At 35.0% G+C, this 25,705-nt stretch overlaps 1 protein-coding gene across 8 annotated transcripts in view; it reads right to left on the bottom strand.

The window, feature by feature from the left end:
• SMG7 (SMG7 nonsense mediated mRNA decay factor) overlaps positions 1-25,705 on the bottom strand; it is a gene marked incomplete at both ends in the record, with an annotated part of 73,934 nt that overhangs the window by 29,406 nt on the left and 18,823 nt on the right. For 4 of the 8 annotated variants that reach the window (XM_084249467.1, XM_084249470.1, XM_084249469.1 and 1 more), the window contains 4 exons: positions 693-825; positions 2,579-2,696; positions 4,856-4,887; positions 15,538-15,653. In XM_084249467.1, the coding sequence (XP_084105593.1) occupies positions 693-825; positions 2,579-2,696; positions 4,856-4,887; positions 15,538-15,653 (399 nt within the window). Of the gene's footprint in view, positions 1-692; positions 826-2,578; positions 2,697-4,855; positions 4,888-15,537; positions 15,654-25,705 lie in introns of those variants that run through there. The other 4 variants (XM_084249468.1, XM_084249472.1, XM_084249471.1 and 1 more) reach the window with 1 other exon arrangement.

The raw sequence follows: 25,705 nt of genomic DNA, 5'->3' as shown, positions 1-25,705 counted from the left end.
GATTTCTTCTGGTGCAAGGGCTCCAAAACTTTGTCATTCTAAGACAAGTATTTATATATGAACATTTTATCAATTATGAATGTTGTTAAAAATGGATGACACTGAGTTTTCTAAAGGTCTCTGCTTTCTTCTTTTTACCTTGCCTGATTTGGAAGTTGTACCAGGATGTAATTAAGGACAAGGAAAGTCTCTGAGGATGATGAATAGCTTATTATTCAAACTGAAGTGAAGCTTACTTCATTTCGTAGATAGTTTAATAGCATCTGAAACTCAAAATATATTCTACTATAAAGAAAAACTTACTTGACATTAATTTTGACTATTTCTTACCTGGCATAATATAGCTATTACTTTCCTAATGATTATACCTATACCCATAAATCTTGCTTTGACAGCACTTATAACTGACTATTGCTGTTTTACTAAGGCTTTGCTCTCATTACCCTTTTTCTATTCACACAATGGTATCATCAACCTTTAAACCAAAACATTTTTTAAAGAACGGAGTCTTTATTTTTTAAAGGTCTTACTGTAAACAATTTGGGACATTTTTATTCATTTGAAATTATAGATGATCAACTCCTGGATGACCCACTTGGTGGCTACATAAAGTACTTAGATGAACAAGATAGGTACAAATAGAATATTCAACACTAAATCGAGGAAAACTGGTTATGCAATGCAGAACTTACCTGAGTATAGAAGCCACTAGCTGCCTCTAGGAACAGAGAAAGGTTTGCCTGAACTTCACTCCGATTCGGGTTTGCTCGATTCTTTGCCTGGCCTTGTAGTGTTGTGATCTGATTCTTAAAGGCATGATTCCAGCTGAAAACAAAATGTAATTCTATTTGGTATAGCAGTGACTCACTGGGCAGACACTGGTCCCCCTGAGAACAAGAAAGAACTGTTTGTTATAACACACTAGGCAGTAAACTTGCATTAAAGTTATTCACTTACTTAAATAACTTTATGCTCTCCTTTGAACAAGACTAGACATGCAGTAGAATCCAACCAACCTTAGTAAACACTTACCAAATGTTCGAATAATCAGACTGTGGCTTCAGCTATTTATCTTTTAGAGTTACTAGAGTTAGAGCCTATTTAGGAATCCCAGTATAAATTCAGAACTACAGTGGTAGACCAAAGTAAAAGTGAACTATTAGCAAATTTCCATACATTTTTGTCAAAAAAAAAAAATCACTTGTACTCTATCAAGTGACATGTATGGGTTGGGGGGGGAGATATTTTTATAAATATTAAAGCCATATTTCTTATTTCCCTAAAGTCTGTTTCCCCCTGCACCCAGCTCTATTTCCATTTAACTAGTTTATTTTTCCAGGGGGTTAATATTTTCTTTAGAGCTTGAAATATAAACTCATTTTTTGACATTTCAATTTTGACTATTTAAAATAAGAAACAACACAATGCCGAAACATGGCATGCTAAAATCCTGTCATATTATTTAAAAATACCTTCCATTTATCAAGCTGTAAAGAGAATCATTTTAACTTCAATGTATAGAAAAAACAGCCACTCCCTAACTTGGAAATTAGAGATAAAAAAAAAAATCCCTCCCAAACAATAGTAGTATGAAAGGAAGATGTTATTGGCTTGATTAAAGGAAGCTAAAACAGATATGGATTTAAAACCTACCTGGAAAGTACCTAACTCTTTATCAACGTCAGGTTTTGAGGCTTTAGAGCATAGGGTTTTAATGATTTTTGAGGAGAATCATTCCCTCAGCATTTTTGACATCTTATCCCTGATGCCAATGTCATAAATATGGGTTTTGAATAGTTGTGATTAAATCCTATTACTAGATCTCTTAAAAATATTATGTAACTAAGAAAGGCATAGAAGATAGGAAAAACTAATCTTTACCAAAATTTAAAGGAATGGGCATTACTTAGCAGAACATTCTTAACTGATTTTAAAATTTCCACCAGGACAGTCCTATTTCAATTTATAAGGCAAGGTCTTCCATGAAAGTAATTTATTTACTCACTTGGGAATCTGGTCATCTGTCATTTCACCCCTCATAGAAAGAACGAGTGGAATAGCCTAAATATACAAAATCTTCCTTTAGTCTTATGGTGGGGAGTGGCGGGAGTCAGGGAGGGAAGAGGGAGGAAAGGAATACCTATTAATTTGACTTGAGGAAGAACTTTCCTTACAGTACAAACACAATTTCTTTTGAGAGAAAATTAGGATCACATTCACCAAAGAAAGATTTGTCTAAAGCCTGCTTTTGAAATTCTGCCTTTATATTATTATAATTAAATGTAGAACTAAACACAACACAGAGGATATAAACACTGTAACATAGTGCTTGAAATATATATATGTATATATTTGCTTTTTATGCCTTAAAATTCAACTCTAAACATTTCTGTGCTTAATCCTAAGACTAAACCAATGGTCAATTACTGCTTTAAAAAAAAAAATCACAAGTATGAGAATTTCATTTATTTTTCCTCTTGAAAATGTTTATGAGATCAGTTAAAAATGAAATTGTTCTTCTCTAACTCTTGGTGAGAATTCTTGATCTTACAGGGACATCCCAAATGATAATACTTACAGATCCTGTTCTACTTTCTTGTCTAAAGCGTACTCCAAATCTGTAACTAGCATTTTCTGGTACAGGTCCTGCAGAGCCTGCCTGGACGTCCAGACCTCAGCTGGACCCAGCTTAGAATCTGAATAACAAAACAAAAAGCAGAACAGCAAATAGACAGATAAACTGATAGTTAAGGTCATTCTACCATGCTAGTGAATCCTTCCCTCTCCATTCCCCAGAGCAAAAGCCTGCTTTAATAAACCCATACCATACATTTTGACAAAAATTTTATACTATTTCAAATAACTTTTACCTTTTGGTAAATGACTAAATTTGATTTAAAATGCTTCTATATTTGACTTTGAGCTTTGAAATAATATCATGAAATGTAAAAGACTAAAAAACCAAATGGCTTCCTCTTTGCTTTTTATTTGGATTCCTATGTATGCTTTTCATAGGGAATCACATGCCTTAATGATGTCACCCCATTTGAAATGATGGATTGCCAAGTTGGCCTGCTTATTCTTATTACTATATCTCTTTGTCCATAGCCACATTTTCTTTCTTTTGAATAATTCTTATAATTGTCCATACAGAATCCTCATGTCAGCTCACAGTCCAGCAGCTACTTGTAATTTTTATATATGTGTGTCAACTCAATAAAGCCATGACAGTGAGTGTTATTTTATTGATTAGCAGACTGCTTTGCAAGATATTTTTGTGAGTAATCTATACATGTCACTTAATGTAGATGAGAACTGGTAGCAGACACTGATTAAAGTGCTCAAGAGGCCAAAGGAGAAATTGGGTGCAAAATGGAATTAGAGAAGTCAGGCTGTGACAATATGTAATACCAAATTGGGGCCATATTGCCTGCCAGAGCCCTCCAGGCACATTAGCCTTTCCAATTACTAGACTCCTGAGTGCAATAACTGACAGTGAGCTGCTTCAATGGAAGAACTTAATAATGGACTTTTCAATTATATATTTCCAAGTGCTGGTTAGGCAGTTGATTGCACTTACTATTTTGCTGTTGCATAATAGCATAATCCTCACTCCTCTTTACATCTGCTATTAGTATCTGCAACTACCATAATCCTACTCTGCAAATAGAATCTCTTGGACAGATGAGTTAATCCTCACAAGAGTTTGCTAGCTACTAAAAATAAGGGCTAGTATCAGCTTCCTGATTCCTTATTAAGCTTTTAATGAGTAAATAGATAGACTTACAGGTTTGTTTAACCCTACTTCAATTCATCAATGGCAAGGAAAGGACTGACTGCAAGGGATCATTATTTCTGATCTATCAGATAGAATTATCACTTAAACAAGGATATTAGTATCGTGGTTAACATTTCTGAGCAGTAGAATAATACCCCCCCATAAGTCAAACTTTAAGCCTACTTAAGGGTGTCTAATACATAAGAAAACATATAAAGCGCAGATAGCTTAACATTGCTCCCTGTACAATTTCTGTCACACAATACAGATTATGATTATAATGCCAACACAAGAGCATAGCACAGGAGTTCAGGACTGATACTCATTCTACAGCATGGAAATGATGACAATTCTGTTACCATAAGGAGAAGAACTGAGGCACTATACTAAGTAAACCTAGAAAAAGTGTATAGGTTTCTCCCCCTCCCCATTTTTCTTTGAAAAAGATCACAGTAAGTTGCTTATTAATTCTGAGACCATTAGTTTGTAATTCTAGAGTTGAGAAAAAGACCACAAAGCAACCCATTTTCTCCTCATTGTAAATCTTAACAGGCATGATTTCCATAAAGCTTAACTCTTAATGGATTGTACTGCAGAATTACTACATTCCTCAAAAATTAGAATGAGAGCCATTATCATATCTCTTTTCCACCTAGGGCAGCACATGCTGTTATAGAACACATACTTATCACTACACAGTTACTGCCATATTGTTCCTAATTTTTGGCTTGATCATTTCCTTTTATTCACTAAATCCAGGTATTCTTTCATTGATAAACTATAAAAATTAAATGATTATATGCTTTCAACTAGGCAATATTCATTTCAATGTTACACAGATTATAGAAAATTCTTTTTTTCTTTTTTTTCTTTCTTTTTTTTTTTAGATTATAGAAAATTCATGACAGGTCATCTAAGTCAGAATTCAAAGTATAAAAATAATAAACATTTAAAGCAAACAGTAAGTTACTCATTTTGGCAATTAGGACAGTGCTACACATAGTATAGGAAAGATAACTTTCCCTTAAATTAATGGTATAAAGGAAGTTGTGAAAAAACAAACCAGTCAGACAATACCTGTCATATCAGCCTTCAGGACTTCTGCCTGCCTAAAAAAGGGGAAAAAAGAACAGCAGTTAGAAACAAACTAGCTCTACCCAACATTAATACATGAACAGTTAATTAAATAAGATTATCTACTAAAATAAGAATGTATACCAGTTTTCTGTGGCACTGCAAATAGTGTCCATAATTGAACATCCAGGGTAACACTAGTTACTGGAAAACTGATGCCATTACTTAAAAGTTTATCCATTCCTGACCGCTTCTACTTAGCAGTACAATTTCTCGCTATTTTCCTCCAAATCTGATGCATTTAAGGTAAGATTCAATGATACCCATTAAATAAAAGTCTCTCGATACAGCTAAAGAATTCTGTTTCTCAATTGAGAAACACTAAAACTATTTCACTAAAACTATCACTAAACTATCACTAAAACTATTTCAAATCTCCACTCTTCTCAACCAGCTGATTTCTGCTCCCTTCCTCAGCTTCAAACCCTTTCAGCAATTGACTACTCCAATACCTCAAGAAAAATAACCCTGGTCATTAAATACTAAATTCACACAGCGCTCTTCTTTATAAAAACACTCAAGGTATTGCACTTCTATTTAGGACCAATAAAATTTCACTTAGGTTGTTTTTTCTAGCCTTCACTCTTTTAATTACCCCTCCCCTCTTTTTAAAATTCTGAAACTTCCCTCTCTACTAGATCCTTCCTTCTCTTCAATATTTAAAGATGCCCAAGTCTCTCATAGATTTTATTGCCTCTATCCCACAAGGAAGCTGCTGCTTTCTTCTTTCTCTTCCAAAGTCTTCCAAGAATTGCTTGTCTATAAGTTAACTCATGACCCACCTCCACTCTCCATCTCTAATGTCTCATGGCTTTCTAGCCATATAAGGTAGAAACCTGCAAACCATCCATGATAACTTCCCCCCAAATCCTCGATAACTATCAACTCTAGAGAATGTTACCTGCTTAAATATATCTTGAATCTGTTGATTTCCCTTTAGCTTCTCTTCAGCCACACTCATTCAGTTTATGACTATCCTGGGCTACTGCAAAGCCAACAAACTGTTTTCTACAATTCATTCTTGCCTCAATTTTCATTCAGTTCTCTCCACTGCTGTCAGAGGGATCTTTCAAAAAAGTAAAACTGGCCTTACCAGTTGCCCATATATACACTTCACTGATTGTCAGGTAAAAAAAAACAAAAACAACTTCATTAAAATGTCCCACAAAGTTCTCTGCTTTCTACTTCTACCGCTGCCCGCCCCCCTCCTTTTCCCCCTTGTGCTCCAGTCAATGGAATTCTGTTTTCTCCAAAGTGTTCTGCTCTCTTCACACTCAGGGCCTTTGGAAAGAGTCCATTTGAGCCTCTTTCCTTAGAAATAACTTAGTCCCTTGTCTAGTCGATTATTCCTCCTCCTTTATCTCAGTCAGAGACGTTAAATCCTCAAGAAGCCTTAAATGAACCCTAGGAAGATGAAGGATATTCCTATTTTATGCTCTCAAAACCCTAGTTATTTTTTCTTTATAGTAAACATCAAACTTTATAAATGCTCACCATCCAAACACCTATGCCTCTAGTACAGCACCCAGTACACAGTGGACACTTAAATGTTTTTTAAGTGAAGAAAGAAGACAATAAGTCATTTAAATGAAGAGATTTCCATTTTGAAAAGAAAATTTGACCTAAAAGTTAGAGAACAGTCAGAGATTTTAAAATTTTACTGCAAGAACATTGTTTCACATAGTTGGGTATTTAATACCAATTGTTAATTTCATCAAAACATAGAGTGAATATTTTCTCAGCCTTTAAAAAGTTAATTTTTTTTAAGCAAGCCTTCATATATACAGGTGTTGATTTATACTATTATACACCTGAAATCTATATAATGTTATAAACCAATGCTACTTAATTGGAAAAAAAAAAAAGCTTCAAGACAGGGTGCTATAGCAGGTAACCACCACAAATCATTTAAGAACTATCAGTTCTTAGAACAATGCTAAATAATAACTACACTTAGACATAAAATGTAATAGCAAATCACATTTCATTAACCATAAAGCCAAGTTTCACTGTTTGGTTTATGTGCTAAACTTGAGCCATTAGAAAAAAAAATCTTCAGAAAGTTGTTGGCTTTTTGCCCTTAAAACATTTATTTTATTTTATTTTTATATTCCCCATAGAATTGCAACCCCCTTATTTTGACCCCAATCCCTCTTTTCCCCGCATTCCCCACTTCCTCCATAGTCTGGTTCACAGTTGTTTGTTGATTTTGATTTTTTTCTTTCTTATAGTTATTCTTTTTCCTGGTCCCTTATTTAGGTTTTCTAGATTCCTGCTATGAGAAAGACCATCCGGTATTTTTCTTTTTCTTTCTGGCTTATTTCGCTGAGTATGATCCCTTCTAGCTCCATGCATGTTGCTGCAAATTGCATGTGTTTATCTTTTTTGAATGCTGAGTAATATTCCATGGTGTATATGTACCATATCTTCTTGATCCAGTCATTTATTTTTGGGCATTTGGGTTGTTTCCAAAGCTTAGCTAATGTAAATAGTGCTGCTATAAACATAGGGGTGCAGGTGCTCTTTGGAATGGATGTTTCTGTGTCCTTTGGGTAAATACCTAGGAGTGGAATTGCTGGATCATATGGAAGCTCTATGTTTAGTAGGTCCAGAAATCTCCACACAGCCTTCCCTAGTGGTTGGGCCAGTTTGAACTCCCACCAGCAATGCAGGAGAGTTCCTTTTTCTCCATATCCTTGCCAACATTTATTGTTGCTAGTGTTTTTAATATGTGCCATTGTCACTGGCATGAGATGGTATCTCATTGTAGATACCATTTGATTTGCATTTCCCTGATTACAAGTGATGTTGAACATTTTTCATATGCCTGTTGGCCATTTGCATTTCCTCTCTGGAGAAGTTTCTTTTTAGCTCTTCTGCCCATTTTTTGACTGGATTATTTTCTTTATTTTGTTGAGTCTCATCAACTCTTTGTAGATTTTTGTGATCAGTCCTTTATCATTAGTGTTGTGTGCAAAAATGTTCTCCCAGTCGGTGGGGTTTCTCTTTGTTTTTGTTATTGTCTATTTTGTTGTGCAGAAGCTCTTTAATTTGATGTAGTCCCAGCTATTTATCTTTGCCTTCACTATCACTGTTTTGGGCGATGTGTCTGTAAAGATGTCTTTGAGGTACATGTCATGTAATGTTTAGCCTATATTTCCTTCTATGTATTTTATGGTTTCAGGTCTTATGTCTAGTTCTTTAATCCATTTTGAGTTGGTTTTTGTGCATGGTGTGAGGTAGTAGTCAAGTTTCATTCTTTTGCATGTAGCGACCCAGTTTTCCCAGCACCATTTATTGAACAAACTTTCTTTGCTCCAGTGCATATTCTTTGCTCCTTTGTCAAAGATTAGTTGACCATAAATCTGTGGGTTTATTTCTGGGTTTTCTATTCGGTTCCATCGGTCCGTGTGTCTGTTCTTGTTCCAATACCATGTAGTTTTGATTATTATGGCTTTGTAGTATAGTTTGAAATCTGGGAGAGTGATGCCTCCATTCCCTTCTTTTTTCTTCCAGGAAGGTTTTGGCTACTTGGGGTTTTTGGTGACTCCATATGAATTTCATCAATATTTTTCTATTTCTTTGAAGAATGACATTAAAATTTTAATTGGAATAGCACTGAATCTGTAGATTGCTTTTGGTAGGATGGCCATTTTGATAATGTTAATTCTTCCGATCCATGAGCAGGGGATGTCTTTCCATTTCTTTGCGTCTACTTCTACTTCTTTTAACAGTGTTTTCTAGTTTTCTTTGTATAGGTCATTTACTTCTTTTATTAGGTTTATTCCCAGGTATTTGATTTTTTTTTCAATAATAAAAAGAATGGTTTTCTTGATTTCTTCTTCTTCAGATTTATTGTTTGTGTATAGGAAGGCTACTGATTTTTGTGTGTTGATTTTGTATCCTGCCACTTTACTAAACTGATTGATTAGTTTAATTAGTTTTTCTGTGGAGTTTTTGGGGTTCTTTATGTATATTATCATATCGTCTGCAAATAGTGATAGTTTGAATTCTTCCTTGCCTATTTGGATTCCTTGTATGTCTTTCTCTTGTCTTACTGCTCTGGCTAGGACTTCCAGTATTATGTTGAAAAGCAGTGGTGAGAGTAGACACCCTTGTCTTGTTCCAAATCTTAATGGGAATGCTTTCAGCTTTTCACCATTGAGAATGATATTGTATGCCCTTAAAACTTAAGATCATATAGCTTCGTATTTAGTAGCACATTCCTATCCTACCAATGTCACAACAACCTAGTCTCCCATGCCCCACAAAAAGTCTACTGGCGTACTAATTTATGAGTTTTATACTGAGAAAGTCAGTGGTAATTACACATCTTCACTGAATTCAATTCTTTCCCTGGCCAGCAAAGTTATAAAGGAGAGATTTTACTATGCTTTCACATGTAATCTAAAAATCCACATTCAAGTACACATATAAGATATAGTTAGGGTCATGTGTTTAAAGGTTGTTTTTCCTCATTCAAATTCAAAATTTGCTTGCAAAGATGAACAAATACCATTTTGGTATGCTAACATCTGCTTAACAAGGATATCAATTTCCAGTCAAATGTATATTGAGCATATAACAGGAATGCTTTACAAATAACCTGCATTTTTTGTAGAATGTCAGTAAGAGGAAAACTATACTTCTAACGGGTTCTGGAGCAGGTTTCCACTGATTAAAAAAATTTTTTTTACTCTATTTTTATATACTCTATATATACTCTGAGAAAAAACACTAAAACTAAAAATTCAAGCACTAACAAAAGTACAGAAATGTCATAAAAGTGATGTAACACAAACATTAAAGTCTTTTGAAATTTCAGTTCTGATCCCTCGGTATGACAAGGGAAGAAGTTCACTTGTGTGTAGAGTTCTTTCCTAGGTTATGAAAGAAACGTATGTTAAGGACTAAAATAATCTTCTTAAACTGAATTGATAAAAAGATAGCTAAAAGGAATATACAACAACCCTGGGAGACAGCATATAAACAAGGAAAGTGAAGCTCTGAAATATTAAATAATTTGACCATAGCCACATAGTAATTAAGTATAATTAAGTACAAACTAAGTGCTTTCAGACTCCACAGTCCAAGTTATTTCTATTTCTTTCATAGCAGGAAAAAAAATTCTATGACACAAAAAGCTAATATAGATTTATCTAAGTTCAGTTTTATACTCTGTCAATTAAATACTAACATTTAAGTTAACTACATAAATTAAAAGATGTCCTCATAATAGGAAATAAATCATATCTGAGATTTTTATCAGAAAGACTATAAGAAGTTAATTGCATACTCTAGTGCAGTAGTTAGCCCTTGGGTAAAATTCCCTCCTTCACCCTGAACCTACTTTTGTAAATAAAATTCTACTGGAATATAGTCATGCCCACTCACTTAGGTATTGCCTATGGTAGCTTTCTGTGACAGGGTAGAGTTAAGTAGTTGAGACAACAACATGGTTCATCAAGTCTAAAATACTGACCATCTGGCCCCTTTACAGAAAAAGCTTGCCTCTCCTGCTCTAGGAAATACTTAATACAAAAAAATAAGAAGTAAAACATCTAAGTTTCCAAACCAAATAGTTTACCCATACGAGGAATCATCAATAATAGTTTCCTCAGAATAAAAAAATATTTTACAGTTGATATTGTAATCTTGTCACAGAGACTGTTAAAAAAGTCTCATGTAACTAGGAAAGTTAGTACTTGTAGGTGTCTTTATTTTTGACAGAATTAATTTGCAAACTGATTAAAACATGGGTAGGTTATAAATTATCCACTAACTGTTACCTATTTTAACGGACTTTTTTCTAATTGAAATATAACGACACATAACATTCTTAATTTCATATATTTATACAGTACAAAAAGATTATCAATGTAGCATTAGCTAAAGACTTTATATGAGTACATGAGCTCATCCTTTTTCAGTATACCAAAAACACCCATTTAGACAGGGGAGAGGGTTAAACTAAGAATTATTATCTCACAAGAGGAATCCCTACTCCCCAAACCCTCACACACTGAGTTTTCTTTTTTTAATAGCGTATAATGTATAAGAAAACAAACCAACAGACAATGATCTTAGACTAACAGCTTTCATAAAGATTAGCGCAAGTTGACTATTTTATTTTACGAAGGAAAAAATATTCCACCTCAACCGAACCTAATGAATGTGTTAAAGATTAATTACAGTTTATAGCCAGTACTTGGATAGAGATAAAAATTTTAAAATGATTTCTCTTGGTAGAAGGTGTAGCAGCATGAGTTCTTTTTTATTTGTTTTAAACTGAAGGAATTAATAAAAAGAATGAACTAAGAATCTAAGAATTAAAATGATCATGTCTTCAGTAGTAAAACAAAACTATCAAATAGTTATGAAATACAAAGATTTCAAAATACTAAATATATTGTCTCAGTTCTTAATAAGAGAAATAAAGCACTTTTATCAAGCAATAAAAGAAAAAGTCATTAGGAGACTGAATAAAATCTGAAATATTCAATAATAATCAATTATGTTGAAAGTTAACAATTTAATCCTGGAGAACATAATCATCGGATTTATAAATGCATTTAATGCATTCTAATGCATTAGGTACTGAAAAGCTAATATTATATAAGGAGCTAATACTATATATAGCACTGGTATTGACTGACACTGTTCTAGGGCCTTTACATAAAGAAATCATTTAATCTACACTGCATACTATTAAGCCTCCACTTTATAGTTGAAGAAACCCAAGGAGACAGAGGTTAAGTAACACATGAATAAGCAGCAGTTTGGTTCCAGAGGTTAATTCCTAATCATCATATTTTAGTTATTTTATACAAGATTATAAGAAAATAAAATCTGGAATGTTTAATTAAAATAGCCCATAAAAATAGGACTTCCAACACTTAAATATTTTATGATAATTTTTTAATAATGTCACTATAGAGGAAAAACCTAAAATAGTTTTCTTCTTAAATATCTTGATCACACATGTATATAACAATGAAAAATAATATATCATAATCTCTATTAAGATTTGTTTTAAAAATACAAGGTATTGCCAAGTTAGGGGCAGATACAAAGGAAGGTTCCTTTCATCTGAACTCTCAATCCCTCTTCTCCTATGAGCTACAGAAAGGAATATAAACCAATATATTCTAAATTCAAGTTGCTAAGGAAATGTGAATCAGCACCTTTTGTTTTGGAAGACAAGGCTAAAGGATTTCTTTTTTAAATTTAAAAGCCACAGCAAGTTTTATTTCAAGTAAATTTGTTTACTTATTTCTATAGAGCACTAAGGAGTTACTGGAATAATATTTTTAAACATTTTTTATTTATTTATGCATAGAAGAACTGGGGTATGGGCCAGAGGTGGAATAATAATTTTATTAATCAATTACAAACATAATAACTAGTCATAATTATTCATGCTAAATAACAAGTCAGACACCATAAGGCATAAACACACTCCTGCTCTCTTTATCTTTTTAAGCCCACCACGAAGACATTAATTAGGAAATAAAAAATCAAATTGCTCTAACGAATGAATTTCACATAGACCATCTAGGGAAGATGTTACTCTTATGGAGCTTTCCTCAAGGAAATAATAACAATATTTGTTTTCTCTTTAAGGCATTTCACAGTTTGTTATACATTTTCAAGTCTCCTCATACACCAGTGCTCTATGTTACAATATTCACTCAACAATCTCTATTAATTGAAATGTGTATCTAGTTTTAGCAAGGGTAAATTCTACTCCGAGAATCTTGAGTTGAGAAATACCTGGAAGTAAAACTGGCAGAAAGAAAAAAAAAAAAAAAAAGCAGAAGAAATGAAAAGATTACTCCAGATAGCTTGGACAACTGGGTATATGAGAAAGTAGAGATGTGGAAGCAGGCTCTGAGATGAGAGTCAAGCAAGATTAGGGATACAGTACTGCAGTGATAAGACATCAATGGTGGTTAAGACCGTTGAGAGTAAATGTAACTGTCTAGAAAGGCAGGAGGGTAGATTTAGCTTCCTATCTTCATATTTAAGGGACAGATAGGAAGTCCATGAAGAACACCAACAAAGTATGAAACAGGAGCATCAGGGCAAGAAGAGTGGTCTAAAACAGAAAGAAAAAGTATTCAACAATATCAGGGGCAGAAGAAAAGTATACAAGGACTGGAAAATGTGTTGTATTTCATGAAATAAGGATGAATGACACTTTGTGAAGAGAAGAGACAACATCAAATTGCAGGGGGAACAAATTGTTGAGGAACAGATTAGGGAGATGTTTAGGCTAACTCTTAAGACACTAGGTCAAAAAGAAAGGAGGGGATCATGGGTAAAGTTATTTTTCTTTCCCCCAGGAGAGACATGAGCATGCTTGGAAAGAAGCTAGGGGAAATAAATAGGTTGAAGGCATAGGAAAATGAGAACAAAATTGATAGAACATAGTTCTGCAAAGATAGGAGAATGTGGATACAAAGACAGAAGGCAGGGTTGGCTTTGAAAAAGAGGCAGGATGAAATTGGAAGGAGTTATGGTTAGACAGAAATGTGTTAAGAGAATTTTGGATGTAGGCAGAGAGATGTCAACAGAATTCACAGCTACATTGCTTTGATTTCATAAAGTAGATCAGATAGGTGTTTCAAAGTGGGAGATAAACTGAAGAGAATATTGCTTCTTCAGGATAATTATGAAATGAAAATAGGGTATGACAGGGGTAAAGAACAAAGAAAAAGTGATGAAAGCCAGTGGAAAAACAAATATGGAAATATATCAAGACATCAACAGATAAATGGGTAAAGGGCTAAACTGATAATTCAAAAAAGGAAATAAAACTATAGTTAAGTATAAATTAAAACAGATATTTTAAATCTAAACAAAGTAACAATTTACATGCTAGCCTTAATGATGGTACTGCTTAAGGAATTAAGTAATGCAGAAGACACCAAGACATATAAATAATTTCAATACAACATGGTAAACACAAACACAGAGACTTGCTCACAGAGTACACCTAGATAAAGAGAAGAGCCGAGTGAAGGGAAAAGATAAGTGTTCAGGACTGTATCCCTAATACCTAGAGTAATGCCTGGTACCTGGTAGTAGTTCACTAAAATTTTGTTGAATTAATGAAAGGTAAAATGTGTATCAAACAGGAAGCACTTTTATGTCATAGGAAGTGGGTTTCCTATGTATTAGTAGTACTACCACCGATCATCTTTCCAAGAAATCTCAATTTCCACATCTAAAATAAGGACACAAACTGGCTTTCAGAGTTGCTATGAGGACTAAAAGACAAGCAAGTTACATAAAAGAACCTAAGTGATAACTCCCAAGAGGGAGTGGTAATATGAAAGTGACACAAATACTTCAAAACCATCAAGTAACTTTTGTTAATCTGGTTACTGATACAGGATCCTTTTTGAAAGAGCACATCGGGTTTAAGACAACATTCCCAAGGAGAGGTAAAAAAAAAATCCTAGGTCATCTACCACGACAAAAGAGAAAACCTTTTTGACTATCACAATGACAATAACTAATGCATAGGAAATAAAACCAGGAATAGATAAAAAATATGCATAAAAATTCCTGTTTTCTGAGTTTGCTTCTCTACAATCAATCATTTTGATTACAATAACAAATACCTTTTAAAAGCTGGACTTTGAAACACATCAAGCAAATTATAAAATACAGACATGCCACAATAACAGAACATAGACTCTAAACTCAACTATTAAAATTAATAACCTGATAAAAGTGTGATCACTTTGTGTTTACCAGGTCATTACATACTTTCATATATTATTAAATCTTTAATTCTCACAATAAAATAGGTAAATAGTAACATTAACCCCATCCAGCTGACGAGGAAATGGGTACAGAGTGGATAAAAAACTTGCCCAAAGTCATACAACTAGGAAGTCACAGAGCTTGGATTCCAACTTGCAATCTGGTTCCAGAACTCTTAGGTATTACAACAGTAAAGCAGGTCTTTTGGAATGGACTGGCCATAATCACTGTCAGGATATCAATTTCTAGGAGTAATTATCACCTCTCATTTAAAGCCACATCTCTGAGATCAAGCACCTTCACACATGCTGTGATAATAACTGATGTATGTTGCTGATGAGAGAGGGCTCCTCTGGCACACTATCATATACCTATTTACAGGCACACCTCAGAGCCTTAACTGCATCCAAGCTGACATCAAACCAAACACTGATGCACTTAAAACTCAAATGACCTGCTATTTATATAACCCCCAAACACAAGAATTTTCATTCTAAAGAATAATCTACAAAATGAAATCACATGCCCCTTTTATAAATATTCAGAAATCTCACATGTGAAAAATCCTTACATTCACTTGAATATAAACATTAAAAACATTTTTCCTTGGACAAGATATAAATGCTCAGACAAAGTAAACATGTTCAGAGTAAACATATGCCAAAGTTCTTACGAAGTTACGTAAAAAATAAAAAAAAAACTTAAGCACTCCCCTCCCCCCACATTGGCTAATATTAAATGCTTCAAAAAGTCTCTGTTCTTCTTTCAGGAGTCACAGAAAAGGAATACTTTAACATATATATCTAAAAAGAATACAAACATGTAGAAATCCCTTTTAATTTTTATCCTACCTAATATTACTTGATTTCAGATGCTCCTCTGATTTCAAGTTTCCGGTCCTCATCTGGGACTTAAATGAAACGTTTTCTCCCACAATGACTATCTGCAAGAACATCCAATTTCTCATAAGGTAGAATGGTTTAAGACATTCTAGACAGAGGAGAGGAGGAAAATATGAGTTAACCCACAATATCAGAGGAACCCCCCCTAAAGAAAATTAATTTTTAATAGAAATGATTTACTGTCAAAAGCATAGGAAAATACCAAAGCTTTCTTCCCTTCTGTAGTTTCTTAAAATACACATTTTAAAATTGTTTCACATATTTCTAACAGATTCTAACTTTAGATTAAAATGCCATCCTATTCTCCCTTCCTGTCTGAAAGCTGAGTGATCTCTACATGACAGACAGACACAGTTACCCATCAGGGTTATGTAGTACCATGGTGAGAGAGCCCTGTAGAACACGGGGACAGAAGGCTGATCCAAACTGGACTGCTTATTGAGGGAAAACATGTAGAACAATTAAAATACAATTGTAGATAATATGAATAATGTTTAAATTCTAAGATCAGTTGAAAATGGCAGGTTTTTAGATCACTCACATGATAAACAATGATTTGGTCATTGCCATGTGCTAGATGTAGTGTTAAGAACTGGTTATACAATGATGAACAAAACAGATTTGGTCTGTGCCATGGATTTAAAATCCACTGTAGAAAAAGACCAGTAAAGAAGGAGGTGGCAATAGAAGTAGTGGTTAAAAGCATGGGTTTGAGATTCACAATGTCTGCATTCAATGGCATGACAGGAATAAGTCATAGGAAAAACACAGCATAATTTCTTAGGAATATCAACTTAACACAAAGATCTAGATAATTATTATTGGTTACTAATAATGGCTTCCATGTGTAATTATTATGTGCCAGATTCCATGCTAAATGTTCTATGAATGTGAACTCCATAGAATGGGAGTATAATACAGCCGCAATTCGTGCATTATGTCCAGACTTCCTAGGTTCAACCAAGTTTGACCACTTAATAGCTGTGTAAAACCACAAACGTTACTTGTCTATGCCCATTTTGCTAAGGAAAAGAGGAGATAATAAAAGTACCTACCTCATGAGATGCTTTGAAGATTAAATGAGGTAAAAGAAATAAAGCACTTAGGACCATTCCCTGGTAAGGAAGCCCTCAAAAAATATCAGCTATTATTGTTATTACAATCATCATTATAGATATCGTTATCATCCTCATTCTATAAATTATGAAATTGAAGAATGTAAACTAATCAATTTTAGAAAACAAAGTTGTTCACAATTTTTAATCATAAAACATTTGAGAGATGGTTAGTCCAAGTTACTATTAATTTATTTGAACAGCTTTCAGTTTGACCCACACTTTTTGGGGTCAAGAGTGCCAGAGGTCTAGGTGGACTGTGTGTCCATACTTTCAAAGTTATGTGTTCAATCTCCTGTGGCTTAAGTTGTACTTTAGTGGAAAAGACTGAGAGAAAATACACCATGAAAAAATTTAAGCTCCTCAGCATAGCATGTAAGTCCCACAGCTCCCCACTTTATCCTTTATGACCCAATGAAACCAAATTACTTTTACTTACTTGCTATTTTTTCTCTTAGTGTCTCTATTCATGCTCTTTTCATTGAACCTGGAATGCCCCTCTCCTTCCCTCCTTGTCTGCTTAACTCCTCTTATTTTAAGGTTAAACAACTATTGTAGAGAGGACCTTGGTTTTGCCAAGCACTCCCACCATATCTTAATGCTCACTTCTATTATAGTAGTACAATAAAGTTTCCTGTGTTAGAAACTATCTTACTCAATTTTGTCTATCCACTGCCAAAAAGTGTGGGTCAAACTGAAAGCTGCTCAAATAAATTAATAGTAACTTGGACTAACCATTTCTCAAAAGGCCAAGATCCTAAAACTTCAAAGTTTCTCAAAACTGATAAGAGTTTCAAAAATCTTCCAGGAAAATAATTTGAAAGTTTTCTCAGCTGATAACCAGTAATAACATACTTTCTTTTAAGTTGAGGAAACCTACCATTTTACACAATTAGAGAAGTCCATGATCATTCACTTGGCTTTCTAAAATACAAATTTTTTTCTTTCATACTGGATCTGTATTAGCGTATTAACATGCACACTATTTTTACAGAAACACAAAATCTGAAACTAACAGAAAATGAGTAAATTCAATAACCCAAATGAAATAAACAGGAAATTTAGATTAAGTCATCAATAACCAGAAGGTTATTTCTTCTCATGTCAATTTTTACATTAAAGGAGGTATGCCAGAACAATGGTTTTCAACCATCATGGATCCAATGCCTTGCTTTTATATAAAGGCATTCTTTCTAACAACCCCCATGCCTTCCTGAAGTAAAATACATAGCTATATAAACATTTATTTAACACATTAAAAATTAATTAAATGCCTTAAATGTAATAAAGAGAAAAAAATAAAAAAGTAAATGGTCAGGTAAGACGACCTTTGAAGTCACACTGAAGTATTCATTTGTTTGTACATATTTAGTAACAATAAGAGGTTAACAGAATTCCAAATAAAGATAGGAAAATAAAAGCAAAACATGAGTAAACACTAGAATTAAAACAAGTATTAATGGACAAAACTTACTGGAAATGGAAAGAATAAGAATAAAAAATGCTGACATAGGAACAACATAACATTTTAAAGTGTTGGAGAAAGTAAGAGTGTGACTATATCCTTTGAGAAGTGACAAGAAAAACTGGACGGAAAAAGAAACAGTAAACAGGTTAGGAAAAAACAAAGTATACCTTCCCAGTTTGGAGCAGAGGGATAACATGGGAGATGGGACACTGTTTAATTTATTTCATTTATATGTATAACAAACTAATAGATACATATTTATCTTTACATCAGTGTGTGTGTGTGTATATATTTCTCTATTTCTAAGTGGTCCCTGAAATTTAAAAAAAAAAGATACAAAAATCAAATCTGATTTTCAAAGAACCAATATTTAACCCACACTCCCAGACATCAGTTTCATCCAGTCAAGTACCTATTTTTGTTTATTTTACTATCTAACTAAAGAAAGTGATGCAATATTACAATCAAATAATTGAGCCTGACATAGATCTTAGGAGGCTTATGGTAGATTAGTACATTATGACTCCCAATGAATCACGTATCTCCAAGCATCCCTTCACACAATGACACTCTGGTCCAATATAATTTACTCTGGCCACTCGGATTTAAGCAGAAAGTCTTGCCCTTCTGTAACACCATCACTACATTATGAAGCTGAGGATGAGAGACCACTTGGAAAGAAGAGACCCAGTTTTCCTACCTACAACTGTCACCTCAGTTAAGGGTTAAGACATTTGAGCAGGCTATCTTGGACCATTCAATGCAGACTGAGCCACTGGACGGCTCAGTTATTCAACTTGACCTACATGGTACGAGATGGGGAAACCCTCAGATTTTGAGTAAAGATGTAATACAATCTAACCAATATTTTAATAGTTCCACCTGACAGCTATGTTGAGAACTGAATGGCTTGGACCAGTAGGTAGGAGGGGAGATGGCATTACCTTCAATCAGCTTCAATCAGATACTAACAGCCTTTGTTAGCTGTTGAATGTTGAGTGAAGAAAGAGAGAATCAAAGGTGACTGTGGTTTTAAGGCTAAGCAGGTGAATAGTGGATATGCCATTTACTAACATTAGTAAGATGATACAAATAGGTTTAGAGGAAAATAGTCCATTTTGGGACAATACTGCTTGGCACATAGTGTTACATAAGCTTTTGCTATCATTTTTTATAATTTTAAGTTTGATAATTATATATTTAGTGAGTATAACTAGCAGTTAAAGAGTCCATAGTTTAAAGGAAAGGTGTAAACTACAGATAATCAGTTGGGGTCACCAGCATCTAGATGTTAGTAGCGAGAAGGAAACAGCAAACAGACTGAATGAGGCCATTTTCATGCTATACAACTTTTGCATCTAATATAAGATAAGCTCAAACAAAATTTTTAGGTGGAAAACTTGCTGAATGTGGTATCCATTAAGCCAAAAGAAGAGTTTCAAGAAAGAGAGCAGATGCAATTAATGCTACTGATACATCAATGAGGCCTGAAACGACTAGATTTATGGAATTCACTGAGGATACTGTTAAGAACGATGTTGGTGAAGTGGGAACATAAGTGAACTAACTTTAATTGGAAATGGAAAAACTGAAATAAATGTTTTAGGTTATCTTTAAGATAGGCAGAAGGTGGAGGATCAAAAGGTTTTTAAAATACATAACATGGAAATATTCAATAGAGGGGAAAAGGGGTGAAAACAATCTCATGAAGTCCATGGGGACCTGGGATTCTTTCCTGAATGAAAGAACAAAATTTAGGAGGAAAAAATAATTTGGGGGTCCTACTTAATTGATATTTAATTACATTAACCATTCTGATTTAATTTTCATAGCAACCTGAGATAGCTACTATTTTCCAATTTTATAAATAAAGACTCATCAATTTTAGGAAATTTGCCCAAGATCTCAAAAAAAGTAAGTGCTAGGAATGGAATTCAAATCCAAGTGTATCAGGATTCCAAAGTCAAAACTTTTATTATTTCCTGCTGCATGACAGGGCTCAGATTTCAGTAATTCATAATCAAAGTTAAAATGTAATGTTTTACTGTTTATAATTTATTATTTGTAACAGCATAAGATCCACCCTATCTCCTTTCCCTTAAACTATCCTCTAGGAGGTTCCTAGTTTTAGCCTCTAGCATTGGTTCTTCCTCTGATGTCTCTTTAGCTGTTATTCTTGGTCTCTTCCTCTTCATCACAATGCAACGCAAAAATCCTTATTTTTAGAGACTCTTGGTTAACAAGATGGCTATCAGAGAATACAGTTTTATTATAGTGTATGCATTATACAAGAGAAGCACAGAAAGACTTCAATGGCAATGGTAAACTGTTCCTTGGAATGACTCTAAGTCAATACTACAAGTAATCTCTATTATGGTTCAGGTCAGAACAAAGTTATTCATTTTAAAAGTTCCTGGATAAATGACCAAAAAGAAAGGGCCAATCTTTGTAGACAAATTTTCATGCTACACAACAGTTTAGCTTGCATCTAACATAGAGTTAAGATAAAAAAAAAAATGTTATTTTATGCTCTCATCCTGCTCTTCTTCTTTTTTAAAGATTTATTTGTTTGTTTGTTTGTTTATTTATTTATTTATTTATACAAGCACTGGGTACAGTCAGAAACGCGGGAGGGTGAGAGAATAACAGCGAGAAAAAGGAGCAGAACAGGCAGACTGATGAAGTACACTGCTAAGGGGAGCAGCAGGCGGCAGAAGAGGTCTGCACGCCATGTGGGACCCTCACCCAGTGGCTGGGGATCGAACCGGCCCCACAGAGGCTGCGGGCAGCTTCGCAGCCCAGCGCTCAACCTCTGTGCCATGGGGGAGGCTCTCTCATCCTGCTCTTCTATAAGCAAAGATATACCCAAGTTTCTTTGGATTCCAGCATCATTCAAAAACCATTTTAAATTTTAAATTCCTCTTTGCTAAATAAGATTTTATATAAAAAGTATACCCTCTTTAGTTGCTAAATGCACAGTAACAGTTGCAAGTATATGCCACATTAACAAAATCTAGTTAACAGTTCACTTGGGCAATGGATCTTAACAACTTAAGAGTTCATATTAAATCTCTATCAGTTATAGAAAACAAATCTAAAAATGAAAATTATAATCTAAAAGCATCAATCTAAGCATCTTAAGTTATTAAAAAAAAGGCCTATCAAAAACAAATTAAAAAGGAAATAATAAAAGTAGGAAATGAAGACACGGGAAAAAAAGTCAAAGCTGATTCTTTAAAAAGATCAACATAATTCTCCCCATACCGATCTACAGTTCCAATCAAAACCATAGCAGTCTGCTGCTGGTTTGGAGACCACACTTTGAGAACTACTGCTTTAGAGCTACCCCTAAAATTTTTGCTCACTCAGTTTTTTCCCCCCCCTGGTGCTTCCCACCCTTTTTTAATAGGTCATTTCTTGTTTCCTCTTTCTGTTTCCACTTATAAAGTAACAAAGTCGTTAAGAATGGAAGTGACCTTTATTATCATCTGGTACCTGTTCCCTAAGGACTTGGTTCTGATACCCTTATACTTCTAAAATCCTCTCCCCACTTGTGGATTCATATCTTAACATTATTGAAGGCAACTACAAAGTCAACTACAGTTGACCCCTGAACAACATGGATTTAAACTGTGTGGGTTCATTTATACTTGGAAGCTGCTGTAGAGAGACAACATAAACTAAAGGTACTGATGTTCCGTACTATAAATGTTATTTTTTTTGCTCCTTATGATTTTCTTAGTTCACATTTCTCTTCTCTAGCTTATCAACCCTGCTATTGATAAGGCAATTTTGGTCAACAGCAGGCTATTAGTAGTTAAATTTGAGGGAGTCAAAAATTATACTTGACTGTGTAAGGGGCAGGGTTGGTACCCCTTACCCCTGTGTTGCACAAGGATCAATTGTATTTCCATGTTATTGGATGTCTTGAGCAAACTCCATACAGACTTTGTGGATCCACCCCCACGACACTGGGAACTACTACAAATCCCATGATCACCAAAGGGAAGGTTGCGAGGACCTGAGGGTGGAGTTAAGTATTTAACTGGCCATGTGGCCAGGGGTCACCCTCTTGGCTACGCAGCGTGCTGGTTTTTCACCAGCTTGGCGGGTCATTGGGATTCCAGGTCGGCGAAACAGGTGGATGCATTTACGAACTTATCTCCCTCTTTTCTCCCTGAGTTACTCATTTCCCATTTCCCCTTCCCTTGTAAATAAGCCTTTTATCAACCTTGTGTGTGTGTGTGTGTGTGTGTGCAGTTTAGCATTAATAAGTCCCCTTTAAGTGCACGGGTGAGGACCCACAGTCAAGCAACCCCATTTTATATTGGGGTTTGCCCTGTAACATTATCACCACATTCCAAATGCCCTGTGGCATCTCAGCAAGGATATACATTAAAATAGTCCCTTCAACACTCATATTTTTGCTCCCTATTTACATTAAAAGTGCGACCGTATCTCCAAGGCCAACTTCAATATCATCAATGACTCTTCCTCTCCCTTCCTTTCTAAGCTGTTACTAAAGTCCCATTGATTATATCCATAGATGGTTCTCAGTATCTTGATTCAGACTCTCATTGACTCTTACCAGGATTTTGGCAGTTACCTCAAACAGTCTCACAACTTTATTTGCACAGAGTTCCCAAATTTATCATACCAAACAATTCTAAAAACATCCATTCCCAGCTCAAAAATATTAAATGAATCTCCATATCTATATAAACCCTGCACTAAGTAGCCTGCCATTCAATATTCCTAAATTTACATGAAGATGCCATGCTTGGGGCCTCCCTGGTGGTGCAAGGGGTTAAGCATCGCACTGCGAAGCAATCCACAGCCTCTGCAGCATGAATTCAATCCCCAGCCAGCCAGAGAGCAACCCACATGAGAAGCAGACCTCTCCTCTCTTGTCCGCTGCTCCCCTCAGCACTGTTTCAGTCAGTATCCCCGGTCTGTTCCCCACTGTCTCTGGTAAATCTTCTCACCCCTTTCCCCGCACCCCCCTGCATCTCTGGCCTGTACCCCAGCTCTTGTATGCATAAATAAATAAATCTTTACCAAAAAAAAAAAAAAAAAAAGATTCCAACCTTGTCTCCTTATACCTCCCCTTCATGAACTATGTTTCAGATACTTCTGACTTTTCTACAAAAACAAAGAAAGAAAGCTATAGTAATTTCTCCACCTGGAATATCCCCAAGAAAATTTCTTCCTAAATGTAGGAAAATAAAATATCCTTCATAAAACCTTCTCAGACATCTCTGTGAAGTCCCCACCCTTCGATTTGTGCCTCTTATGCCATATACTATATCCTAAAATGTTATTTCTTCAATTAATCTCTGAAAGCATAATTCATAATATAATTCCCAAACTGCCTGGAAGAGTGCTTTACTATCAAATCTTCCCTGATAAATATGTTGAATGAATGCAGTTAAGACAGTGTGCATTTTATAAGCCAAAAAGAAAAAGAAAAATACCGGATGGTCTCACTCATAGCAGGAATCTAGAAAATTTAAATAAGGGACCAGGAAAATGAATAACTATAAGAAAGTGAAAATCAAAATCAACAAAAAACTATGAACCAGAGACACTTTTAGGGGGGCGGGGGCGGGAGGGGAGGGATTGGGGTCAGAATGTAGGGGCTGCAATTGTATGGGGAATATAACAATAAAATTTATTATCTAAAAAAAAAAAAAAGACAGTGTGCATTTTAAAAGTATGTTTGAATAAAACCGTCAAGGTAACGAATACTATTTCACACAAGAACTTTTTAAGGGGGCCTCCCTGGTGGCGCAAGGGGTTAAGCACCGCACTATGAAGCAATCTGCAGCCTCTGCAGCACGAGTTCAATCCCCAGCCGGCCAAGGAGCAACCCACATGGCAAGCAGACCTCTCCTGTCTCGCCCGCTGCTCCCCTCAGCAGTGTATTTCAGTCAGTCTGCCTGTTCTGTTCCCCACTCTGTCTCTGGTGAATCCTCTCACCGCCTGTACTTCTGGCCTATACCCCAGCTCTTGTATGCATAAATAAATATTTAAAAAAAACCTTTTTAACATAAAATATCTGTCAATGGAAATTCTTCATGGTCTTTATTACTGGCCAAAAGTAAGAAATATAATGCAAGTCACATATGTAACTATATGTAACCTGTTTCTTTTTACTTAAGGTAAAAAGAGGTGACATTAATGTATTTTTAACCTAATAAATTCAAACTATTAGCATTTCAACATGTAGTCAAGATAAAAATTATTAAAATTTTCAAATACTTTCTTTGCATACTGTTGTCATAGTAATTATAGCACCTCTCATCTAAGTGGCTAATTTTTCACCAGAATTATTTTGTGTACACAGAGTTCACAAATTTTACTGTTGAAAGGTAGGTTGACATAACCAAATTATTCTAATTAATTCAAACACATTTTTAAATTTGTGTCACATTTCATTTGCTCAAAACCACAGATGGCAAACAGCTACTGTAGTGGCCAGTGCAGATACAAACCATTCATGAGAAGATCACCTACTTTAACAACATGTGGGAGAAAATACCACGTAAAGATTTTTTAACTCCTGAAACCATGGTTTTTATGTAAGAGATGGGGGCAGAGGGCAAGGGGTAAGAACCCTCCACAGCAACTATTTTGCTTACAGATACAAACAGTTGTAGGGGAGAATTTACCATTAATTCCTTCAACAAGTATTTCAGGATTTACATTAAGTTAGACCTTATTCTAAGACCTGTGATACAGCAGTGAAGAAAGTACACAAGGTTCCTGCTGCTGAGTAACTAACATTCTGGGATAGGGGCTTGGGGGGCGGGGCACCAACTGACCAGTCAACATATAATCTAGTGGCATTAACCTGAGGATCCACACGGCAGAGACTCCTGGGAAAAGTTAGACCCCATCCTTAGGTGTGTGAAGCCCCAGCCCACACTACAGGATCTAGGAGCTAAATGCACAACAGCTACAGCAAACTGGCGATAAGATCTCAAGAGAACTACTTGGCCCTTCCCCACATAGATCCGTTTGTCTTCCCTTGTACAGTCCAAGATGAATGATTCCACAAGAACCTGGGAACCAATACCAGACCTGGGCAGAGCAGCCAGCTTTTTCAGTATCCTAAAATTCAATACATTACTTAACACCGTAGGCGTTAACTTTATGTTGCACTGAAAAGAATCAAATGATACAAGCTCCTCCTAACTCTGGTATTTGACCTTAAATCTCTCTGAGCTTCAATTTCTTACATAAAAAGAGTTAACATATGCTTGTTTTGCAGGGTTTGCTTTGCCAGTAGAAACACGTACCATGTGAGTGGATGCTGTAAACTCTAAACTACCACATGAAAAGAAAAACTTACCAGCATTAAGAAAATTCATTGAACATTTCATTTTTTCCTGATGACCCCTAAACAGTAAACACACAAACCTGGTATAGACCTGGCCTGTCCAATTCAGTAGCAACCAGCCACATGAGCATTTCACATGTGTTTGGTATAACTAAATTATGAATTGTATTTAACTTAAATGAAATTAGATGT

Source organism: Talpa europaea, assembly GCF_964194135.1.
Source record: "Talpa europaea genome assembly, chromosome: 12".
Lineage (NCBI taxonomy): Eukaryota > Metazoa > Chordata > Mammalia > Eulipotyphla > Talpidae > Talpa > Talpa europaea.
This window is presented reverse-complemented; position numbering and strand designations above follow the sequence as displayed.